This window comes from Cheilinus undulatus, linkage group 15, assembly GCF_018320785.1.
Source record: "Cheilinus undulatus linkage group 15, ASM1832078v1, whole genome shotgun sequence".
Taxonomy (NCBI): Eukaryota; Metazoa; Chordata; class Actinopteri; order Labriformes; family Labridae; genus Cheilinus; species Cheilinus undulatus.
Genome location: NC_054879.1, coordinates 571,275 through 583,403, shown reverse-complemented (window position 1 = coordinate 583,403; position 12,129 = coordinate 571,275). Strand labels below are relative to the sequence as shown.

The 12,129-nt window shown below is 36.1% G+C and overlaps 1 protein-coding gene across 6 annotated transcripts in view; it reads left to right on the top strand.

Moving 5' to 3' along the window:
- si:ch1073-416j23.1 (rac GTPase-activating protein 1) overlaps positions 1-12,129 on the top strand; it is an 82,471-nt gene that overhangs the window by 12,691 nt on the left and 57,651 nt on the right. For 5 of the 6 annotated variants that reach the window (XM_041806344.1, XM_041806347.1, XM_041806345.1 and 2 more), the window contains exons 3-4: positions 338-540; positions 4,932-5,071. In XM_041806344.1, coding sequence (XP_041662278.1) covers positions 338-540; positions 4,932-5,071 — 343 coding nt within the window. The remainder of the gene's footprint in view (positions 1-337; positions 541-4,931; positions 5,072-12,129) is intronic. The other variant, XM_041806343.1, reaches the window with a different exon arrangement.

Here is a 12,129-nt window from a genome sequence, read left to right as displayed (position 1 = left end):
AGAACAACCAACAAGAACATAACACCACAACACAACAACCAACAAGAACAACCAACAAGAACATAACACCATAACACAGCAACCAACAAGAACATAACACCATAACACAGCAACCAACAAGAACATAACACCATAACACAACAACCAACAAGAACATAACACCATAACACAACAACCAACAAGAACATAACACCATAACACAGCAACCAACAAGAACATAACACCATAACACAGCAACCAACAAGAACAACCAACAAGAACATAACACCACAACACAACAACCAACTAGAACATAAAACTGTAACACAATAATCAATGATATGTGTTGTTCTCGCAGAGATGGTGGAGGTTGTGAAGAACTTCGAGGTGGTGCGTAAACGTTGGCTTCATGCTGAGTTGGAGCTGAAAAAATTTAAAGAGCTGCTGGTGAAGTCGGATGTGGCAAAGGCTGCTCTGGAGGTCAAACTGAAACATGTCAGGAACCAGCTGGACGTAGAGATGAAGAAACGCTACAAGGTGGAAGCAGACTACCAGTACCTGGTCAGTGCATAAAACTACACAACAACATGGGAACAACTACACGACCACTACACAAAAACTACACAGTCAATCCAGCCACAACACAACTGCTATACAACACCGGCACAACCGCGACACAACTTCTACACAACTACTACACAGTAACAACAGAACAACCTCAAGACTATACCAACACAATAGCAACACTACAACCACAAAGCCACACACAGTGTTAAATAGTGAGGTATATCAAGACCTACTAACATGAATCAGAATGAGGACGTGTTACTGTAGACGAGGACGTGTTACTGGAGACGAGGACGTGTTACTGGAGACGAGGACGTGTTACTGTAGACAAGGACGTGTTACTGTAGACGAGGAAGTGTTACTGTAGACGAGGACGTGTTACTGTAGACGAGGAGGTGTTACTGGAGACGAGGACGTGTTACTGTAGACGAGGACGTGTTACTGTAGACGAGGACGTGTTACTGGAGACGAGGACGTGTTAGTGGAGACGAGGACGTGTTAGTGGAGACGAGGACGTGTTACTAGAGACGAGGACGTGTTACTGGAGACGAGGACGTGTTACTGGAGACGAGGAGGTGTTAATGTAGACGAGGAAGTGTTAATGTAGACGAGGACGTGTTACTGTAGACGAGGACGTGTTACTGGAGACGAGGACGTGTAAGTGGAGACGAGGACGTGTTACTGTAGACGAGGACGTGTGACTGTAGACGAGGACGTGTGACTGTAGACGAGGACGTGTGACTGTAGACGAGGACGTGTAAGTAGAGACGAGGACGTGTAAGTGAAGACGAGGACGTGTTACTGGAGACGAGGACGTGTGACTGTAGACGAGGACGTGTGACTGTAGACGAAGACGTGTGACTGTAGACGAGGACGTGTAAGTAGAGACGAGGACGTGTAAGTGAAGACGAGGAGGTGTTACTGTAGACGAGGACGTGTAAGTAGAGACGAGGACGTGTAAGTGAAGACGAGGACGTGTTACTGGAGACGAGGACGTGTTACTGGAGATGAGGACGTGTAACTGTAGACGAGGAGGTGTTACTGGAGACGAGGACGTGTAACTGGAGACGAGGACGTGTTACTGTAGACGAGGACGTGTAACTGTAGACGAGGACGTGTAACTGTAGACGAGGACGTGTTACTGGAGACGAGGACGTGTTACTGGAGACGAGGACGTGTTACTGGAGACGAGGACGTGTTACTGTAGACGAGGACGTGTTACTGTAGACGAGGAGGTGTTACTGGAGACGAGGACGTGTTACTGGAGACGAGGACGTGTTACTGTAGACGAGGACGTGTGACTGTAGACGAGGACGTGTGACTGTAGACGAGGACGTGTAAGTGGAGACGAGGACGTGTTACTGTAGACGAGGACGTGTAAGTAGAAACGAGGACGTGTAAGTGAAGACGAGGACGTGTTACTGTAGACGAGGACGTGCTACTGTAGACGAGGACGTGCTACTGTAGACGAGGACGTGTTAGTGGAGACGAGGACGTGTAAGTGGAGACGAGGACGTGTAAGTGGAGACGAGGACGTGTTACTGTAGACGAGGACGTGTTACTGGAGACGAGGACGCGTTAGTGGAGACGAGGACGTTTTAATGGAGACGAGGACGTGTTACTGTAGACGAGGTCATGTTAATGGAGACGACGTTTTACTGTAGACGAGGACGTGTTACTGTAGACGAGGACGTGTTAGTGGAGACGAGGACGTGTTACTGGAGACGAGGACATGTTAATGGAGACGACGTTTTACTGTAGACGAGGACGTGTTAGTGGAGACGAGGACGTTTTAATGGAGACGAGGACGTGTTACTGTAGACGAGGTCATGTTAATGGAGACGACGTTTTACTGTAGACGAGGACGTGTTATTTGAAAAGAAGACGTGTTAGTGGAGACGAGGATGTGTTATTGTACACGAGGACGTGTTACTGTAGACGAGGACGTGTTAGTGGAGACGAGGACGTGTTACTGGAGACGAGGACGTGTTACTGGAGACGAGGAGGTGTTACTGGAGACGAGGACGTGTTACTGGAGACGAGGACGTGTTACTGGAGACGAGGACGTGTTACTGGAGACGAGGAGGTGTTACTGGAGACGAGGAGGTGTTAATATAGACGAGGACGTGTTACTGGAGACGAGGACGTGTTACTGGAGACGAGGACGTGTTACTGGAGACGAGGACGTGTTACTGGAGACGAGGACGTGTAAGTGGAGACGAGGACGTGTTACTGTAGACGAGGACGTGTGACTGTAGACGAGGACGTGTGACTGTAGATGAGGAGGTGTTACTGGAGACGAGGAGGTGTGACTGTAGATGAGGAGGTGTTACTGGAGACGAGGACGTGTTACTGGAGACGAGGACGTGTTACTGGAGACGAGGACGTGTAAGTAGAGACGAGGACGTGTAACTGGAGACGAGGACGTGTTACTGGAGATGAGGACGTGTAACTGTAGACGAGGACGTGTTACTGTAGACGAGGACGTGTTAGTGGAGACGAGGATGTGTTACTGTAGACGAGGACGTGTTATTTGAAACGAAGACGTGTTAGTGGAGACGAGGACGTGTTACTGGAGACGAGGACGTGTTAGTGGAGACGAGGATGTGTTATTGTACACGAGGACGTGTTACTGTAGACGAGGACGTGTTAGTGGAGACGAGGACGTGTTACTGGAGACGAGGACGTGTTATTTGAAACGAAGACGTGTTAGTGGAGACGAGGACGTGTTAGTGGAGACGAAGATGTGTTATTGTACACGAGGACGTGTTACTGTAGACGAGGACGTGTTAGTGGAGACGAGGACGTGTTACTGGAGACGAGGACGTGTTACTGGAGACGAGGAGGTGTTACTGGAGACGAGGACGTGTTACTGGAGACGAGGACGTGTTACTGGAGACGAGGAGGTGTTACTGGAGACGAGGAGGTGTTACTGGAGACGAGGAAGTGTTAATATAGACGAGGACGTGTTACTGGAGACGAGGACGTGTTACTGGAGACGAGGACGTGTAAGTGGAGACGAGGACGTGTTACTGTAGACGAGGACGTGTGACTGTAGACGAGGACGTGTGACTGTAGATGAGGACGTGTTACTGGAGACGAGGAGGTGTTACTGGAGACGAGGACGTGTTACTGTAGACGAGGACGTGTTACTGGAGACGAGGAGGTGTTACTGGAGACGAGGAGGTGTTACTGGAGACGAGGACGTGTTACTGTAGACGAGGACGTGTAAGTAGAGACGAGGACGTGTTACTGGAGACGAGGACGTGTTACTGGAGATGAGGACGTGTAACTGTAGACGAGGAGGTGTTACTGGAGACGAGGACGTGTAACTGTAGACGAGGACGTGTAACTGTAGACGAGGACGTGTAACTGTAGACGAGGACGTGTTAGTGGAGACGAGGACGTGTTACTGTAGACGAGGACGTGTTAGTGGAGACGAGGACGTGTTAGTGGAGACGAGGACGTGTTACTGTAGACGAGGACGTGTTATTTGAAACGAAGACGTGTTAGTGGAGACGAGGACGTGTTACTGTAGACGAGGACGTGTTAGTGGAGACGAGGACGTGTTAGTGGAGACGAGGACGTGTTAGTGGAGACGAGGACGTGTTACTGGAGACGAGGACATGTTATTTGAAACGAAGACGTGTTAGTGGAGACGAGGACGTGTTACTGTAGACGAGGACGTGTTAGTGGAGACGAGGATGTGTTATTGTACACGAGGACGTGTTACTGTAGACGAGGACGTGTTATTGTACACGAGGACGTGTTAGTGGAGACGAGGATGTGTTACTGTAGACGAGGACGTGTTATTTGAAACGAAGACGTGTTAGTGGAGACGAGGACGTGTTACTGTAGACGAGGACGTGTTAGTGGAGACGAGGATGTGTTATTGTACACGAGGACGTGTTACTGTAGACGAGGACGTGTTATTGTACACGAGGACGTGTTACTGTAGACGAGGACGTGTTACCGTAGACGAGGACGTGTTACCGTAGACGAGGACGTGTTACTGTAGACGAGGACGTGCTACTGTAGACGAGGACGTGCTACTGTAGAAGAGGATGTGTTACTGTAGACGAGCACGTGTTACTGTAGATGAGGACGTGTTATTGGAGACGAGGACGTGTCAGTTGAGGTGAGGATGGAGGTTTTTAGGATGAATTTAAAGTTGTCTTTGCTGAATTTTAATTTTTTAAACTTGTTAAATCTCAGATTATTTTTATTTTGTTGTCAGAACAGCAGTTTCCTTTATCAACGACTTTATGATTTATAGCGCCACCATCAGAACAGACTACACATCTCTGCTACACTGTCAGAAACTAAAGATTAACTGTGCAGCCCTTAGGGGGCGCTGCTCACTCTTAATCTTTTCTTACCTGCAGCAGAGGCAGATGCAGCTCATGTTTGATATCCTCGTCCACGACAGCAAATCTAGCGCTGCGCTGAACGAGGAACAGAAGTCTCTGCTCGCCATGTTTGAACACAAAGGCGGAAACACCACTCTGCACAGAAGCACCAAACGGTGATTCATTTCATTTCATTATGAATCAGATTATGTCAGATTATTTCAATATGGATCAGATTAACATCAGTTTATTTCATTATGAATCAGATTACATCAGATTATTTCATTATGGATCCGATTAATATCAGATTATTTCTTTATGAATAAGATTACATCAGATTATTTCATTATGAATCAGATTACATCAGATTATTTCATAATGAATCAGATTACATCAGATTATTTCATTATGAATCAGATTACATCAGATTATTTCATAATGAATCAGATTACATCAGATTATTTCATAATGAATCAGATTAACATCAGATTATTTCATTATGAATCAGATTACATCAGATTATTTCATTATGAATCAGATTAACATCAGATTATTTCATTATGAATCAGATTAACATCAGATTATTTCATCATGAGTCAGATTAACATCAGATTATTTCATCATGAATCAGATTACATCAGATTATTTCATTATGAATCAGATTACATCAGATTATTTCATTATGAATCAGATTAACATCAGATTATTTCATTATGAATCAGATTATATCAGATTATTTCATTATGAGTCAGATTAACATCAGATTATTTCATTATGAATCAGATTTACATCAGATTATTTCATTATGAATCAGATTATATCAGATTATTTCATTATGAGTCAGATTAACATCAGATTATTTCATTATGAATCAGATTATATCAGATTATTTCATTATGAGTCAGATTAACATCAGATTATTTCATTATGAATCAGATTAACATCAGATTATTTCATTATGAATCAGATTATATCAGATTATTTCATTATGAGTCAGATTCGATTCGCCGACCAGGGTGATCTTGGTCGACCTAAAGCTTTCCAATCAATTAATCGACCAATCGACTTGAAGCTGTCAGCCCAATAGATTATTTATTTTATATATTATTAGATATAAGTGTGTTTGTAATCAGATTATTGTCAGATTTTTCCATTCACAAGTCAGATTGGTGTGTTTCTGATCAGATTAATATCAGATTATTTCTTTCATGAGTCAGAGTAGTGTGTTGGTAATCAGATTAATGTCAGATTATTTCATTCATGATTCAGATTAGTGTTTGTAATCAGATTAATGTCAGATTATTTCATTCATGATTCAGATTAGTGTTTGTAATCAGATTAATATCAGATTATTTCTTTCTTGAGTCAGATTAGTTTGTTTGTAATCAGATTGTCAGATTATTTCATTTGTGATTCAGAATAGTTTGTTTGTAATCAGATTAATGTCAGATTATTTTATTCTTGAGTCAGAATTATGTATTTATAATCAGATTAATGTCAGATTATTTCTTTTATGAGTCAGATTAGTTTGTTGGTAATCAGATTAATGTCAGATTATTTCATTCTTGAGTCAGATTAGTTTGTTTGTAATCAGATTAATGTCAGACTATTTCATTCATGAGTCAGATTAGTTTGTAATCAGATTAATGTCAGATTAATTCATTCATGATTCAGATAAGTGTTTGTAATCAGTTTAATATCAGATTATGTCGTTCATGAGTCAGAGTAGTTTGTAATCAGATTAATGTCAGATTATTTCTTTCATGAGTCAGAGTAGTGTGTTTGTAATCAGATTAATGTCAGATTATTTCATTCATGATTCAGATTAGTTTGTTTGTAATCAGATTAATGTCAGATTATTTCATTCATGATTCAGATTAGTTTGTTTGTAATCAGATTAATGTCAGATTATTTCATTCTTGAGTCAGAATTATGTGTTTATAATCAGATTGTCAGATCATTTCATTGATGAGTCAGATTAGTTTGTTTGTAATCAGATTAATGTCAGATGTTTCATTTGTGATTCAGATTATTGTTTGTAATCAGATTAATGTCAGATTATTTCATTCATAAGTTAGTACAGTTTGTTTGTAATCAGATTAATGTCAGATTATTTCATTCTTGAGTCAGAATTATGTGTTTATAATCAGATTAATGTCAGATTATTTCTTTCATGAGTCAGATTAGTTTGTTTGTAATCAGATTAATGTCAGATTATTTCATTGACGAGTCATTAGTTTGTAATCAGATTAATGTCAGATTATTTCTTTCATGAGTCAGATTAGTTTGTTTGTATTCAGATTGTCAGATTATTTCATTTGTGATTCAGAAAAGTTTGTTTGTAATGAGATTTACATCAGATTATTTCATTCTTGAGTCAGAGTAGTGTGTTTGTAATCAGATTAATGTCAGATATTTCCTTCATGAGTCAGATTTGTTTGTTTGTAATCAGATTAATGACAGATTATTTCATTCTTGAGTCAGAATTAAGTGTTTATAATCAGATTGTCAGATTATTTCTTTCATGAGTCGGATTAGTTTGTTTGTAATCAGATTGTCAGATTATTTCATTTGTGATTCAGAATAGTTTGTTTGTAATCAGATTAATGTCAGATTATTTCATTCTTGAGTCAGAATTATGTGTTTATCATCAGATTGTCAGATTATTTCTTTGATGAGTCAGATTAGTTTGTTTGTAATCAGATTAATGTCAGATTATTTCATTGATAAGTCATTAGTTTGTTTGTAATCAGATTGATTTCAGATTATTTCATTCATGATTCAGATTAGTTGGTGATCAGATTAATGTCAGATTATTTCTTTCATGAGTCAGAGTAGTGTGTTTGTAATCAGATTAATGTCAGGTTATTTCTTTCATGATTCAGATTAGTGTACTTGTAATCAGATTAGTGTCAGATTATTTCATTCATGATTCAGATTAGTGTTTGTAATCAGATTAATGTCAGATTATTTCATTCATGAGTCATATTAGTTTGTGATCAGATTAATGTCAATTATTCATTCATTAGTCAGAGTAGTGTGTTTGTAATCAGATTAAAGTCAGGTTATTTCATTCATGATTTAGATTAGTGTTTATAATCAGATTAATGTCAGATTATTTCATTCATGAGTCATATTTGTGATCAGATTAATGTCAATTATTCATTCATTAGTCAGAGTAGTGTGTTTGTAATCAGATTAATGTCAGATTATTTCATTCATGATTCAGATTAGTTTGTTTGTAATCAGATTAATGTCAGATTATTTCATTCATGATTCAGATTAGTTTGTTTGTAATCAGATTAATGTCAGATTATTTCATTCTTGAGTCAGAATTATGTGTTTATAATCAGATTGTCAGATCATTTCATTGATGAGTCAGATTAGTTTGTTTGTAATCAGATTAATGTCAGATGTTTCATTTGTGATTCAGATTAGTTTGTTTGTAATCAGATTAATGTCAGGTTATTTCTTTCATGAGTCAGATTAGTGTTTGTAATCAGATTAATGTCAGATTATTTCTTTCATGATTCAGAGTAGTGTGTTTGTAATCAGATTAATGTCAGATTATTTTATTCTTGAGTCAGAATTATGTATTTATAATCAGATTAATGTCAATTATTCATTCATGAGTCAGATTAGTTTGTTTGTAATCAGATTAATGTCAGGTTATTTCTTTCATGATTCAGATTAGTGTACTTGTAATCAGATTAGTGTCAGATTATTTCATTCATGATTCAGATTAGTGTTTCTAATCAGATTAATGTCAGATTATTTCATTCATGAGTCATATTAGTTTGTGATCAGATTAATGTCAATTATTCATTCATTAGTCAGAGTAGTGTGTTTGTAATCAGATTAAAGTCAGGTTATTTCATTCATGATTTAGATTAGTGTTTATAATCAGATTAATGTCAGATTATTTCATTCATGAGTCATATTTGTGATCAGATTAATGTCAATTATTCATTCATTAGTCAGAGTAGTGTGTTTGTAATCAGATTAATGTCAGATTATTTCATTCATGATTCAGATTAGTTTGTTTGTAATCAGATTAATGTCAGATTATTTCATTCATGGTTCAGATTAGTTTGTTTGTAATCAGATTAATGTCAGATTATTTCATTCTTGAGTCAGAATTATGTGTTTATAATCAGATTGTCAGATCATTTCATTGATGAGTCAGATTAGTTTGTTTGTAATCAGATTAATGTCAGATGTTTCATTTGTGATTCAGATTAGTTTGTTTGTAATCAGATTAATGTCAGATTATTTCATTCGTGAGTCAGAATTATGTGTTTATAATCAGATTGTCAGATTATTTCTTTCATGAGTCAGATTAGTTTGTCTGTAATCAGATTAATGTCAGATTATTCATTCATGATTTAGATTATTGTTTGTAATCAGATTAATGTCAGATTATTTCATTCATAAGTTAGTACAGTTTGTTTGTAATCAGATTAATGTCAGATTATTTCATTCTTGAGTCAGAATTATGTGTTTATAATCAGATTAATGTCAGATTATTTCTTTCATGAGTCAGATTAGTTTGTTTGTAATCAGATTAATGTCAGATTATTTCATTGACGAGTCATTAGTTTGTAATCAGATTAATGTCAGGTTATTTCTTTCATGAGTCAGATTAGTGTTTGTAATCAGATTAATGTCAGATTATTTCTTTCATGATTCAGAGTAGTGTGTTTGTAATCAGATTAATGTCAGATTATTTTATTCTTGAGTCAGAATTATGTATTTATAATCAGATTAATGTCAGATTATTTCTTTTATGAGTCAGATTAGTTTGTTTGTAATCAGATTAATGTCAGGTTATTTCTTTCATGATTCAGATTAGTGTACTTGTAATCAGATTAGTGTCAGATTATTTCATTCATGATTCAGATTAGTGTTTGTAATCAGATTAATGTCAGATTATTTCATTCATGAGTCATATTAGTTTGTGATCAGATTAATGTCAATTATTCATTCATTAGTCAGAGTAGTGTGTTTGTAATCAGATTTAGGTCAGGTTATTTCATTCATGATTTAGATTAGTGTTTATAATCAGATTAATGTCAGATTATTTCATTCATGAGTCATATTAGTTTGTGATCAGATTAATGTCAATTATTCATTCATTAGTCAGAGTAGTGTGTTTGTAATCAGATTAATGTCAGATTATTTCATTCATGATTCAGATTAGTTTGTTTGTAATCAGATTAATGTCAGATTATTTCATTCATGATTCAGATTAGTTTGTTTGTAATCAGATTAATGTCAGATTATTTCATTCTTGAGTCAGAATTATGTGTTTATAATCAGATTGTCAGATCATTTCATTGATGAGTCAGATTAGTTTGTTTGTAATCAGATTAATGTCAGATGTTTCATTTGTGATTCAGATTAGTTTGTTTGTAATCAGATTAATGTCAGATTATTTCATTCGTGAGTCAGAATTATGTGTTTATAATCAGATTGTCAGATTATTTCTTTCATGAGTCAGATTAGTTTGTCTGTAATCAGATTAATGTCAGATTATTCATTCATGATTTAGATTATTGTTTGTAATCAGATTGATGTCAGATTATTTCATTCATAAGTTAGTACAGTTTGTTTGTAATCAGATTAATGTCAGATTATTTCATTCTTGAGTCAGAATTATGTGTTTATAATCAGATTAATGTCAGTTTATTTCTTTCATGAGTCAGATTAGTTTGTTTGTAATCAGATTAATGTCAGATTATTTCATTGACGAGTCATTAGTTTGTAATCAGATTAATGTCAGGTTATTTCTTTCATGAGTCAGATTAGTGTTTGTAATCAGATTAATGTCAGATTATTTCTTTCATGATTCAGAGTAGTGTGTTTGTAATCAGATTAATGTCAGATTATTTTTTTTCTTGAGTCAGAATTATGTATTTATAATCAGATTAATGTCAGATTATTTCTTTTATGAGTCAGATTAGTTTGTTTGTAATCAGATTAATGTCAGATTATTTCATTCTTGAGTCAGATTAGTTTGTTTGTAATCAGATTAATGTCAGACTATTTAATTCATGAGTCAGATTAGTTTGTAATCAGATTAATGTCAGATTAATTCATTCATGATTCAGATAAGTGTTTGTAATCAGTTTAATGTCAGATTATGTCGTTCATGAGTCAGAGTAGTTTGTAATCAGATTAATGTCAGATTATTTCTTTCATGAGTCAGAGTAGTGTGTTTGTAATCAGATTAATGTCAGATTATTTCATTCATGATTCAGATTAGTTTGTTTGTAATCAGATTAATGTCAGATTATTTCATTCATGATTCAGATTAGTTTGTTTGTAATCAGATTAATGTCAGATTATTTCATTCTTGAGTCAGAATTATGTGTTTATAATCAGATTGTCAGATCATTTCATTGATGAGTCAGATTAGTTTGTTTGTAATCAGATTAATGTCAGATGTTTCATTTGTGATTCAGATTATTGTTTGTAATCAGATTAATGTCAGATTATTTCATTCATAAGTTAGTACAGTTTGTTTGTAATCAGATTAATGTCAGATTATTTCATTCTTGAGTCAGAATTATGTGTTTATAATCAGATTAATGTCAGATTATTTCATTCTTGAGTCAGAGTAGTGTGTTTGTAATCAGATTAATGTCAGATATTTCCTTCATGAGTCAGATTAGTTTGTTTGTAATCAGAATGACAGATTATTTCATTCTTGAGTCAGAATTAAGTGTTTATAATCAGATTGTCAGATTATTTCTTTCATGAGTCAGATTAGTTTGTTTGTAATCAGATTGTCAGATTATTTCATTTGTGATTCAGAATAGTTTGTTTGTAATCAGATTAATGTCAGATTATTTCATTCTTGAGTCAGAATTATGTGTTTATCATCAGATTGTCAGATTATTTCTTTGATGAGTCAGATTAGTTTGTTTGTAATCAGATTAATGTCAGATTATTTCATTGATAAGTCATTAGTTTGTTTGTAATCAGATTGATTTCAGATTATTTCATTTATGAGTCAGATTAGTTGGTAATCAGATTAATGTCAGATTATTTCTTTCATGAGTCAGAGTAGTGTGTTTGTAATCAGATTAATGTCAGGTTATTTCTTTCATGATTCAGATTAGTGTACTTGTAATCAGATTAGTGTCAGATTATTTCATTCATGATTCAGATTAGTGTTTGTAATCAGATTAATGTCAGATTATTTCATTCATGAGTCATATTAGTTTGTGAT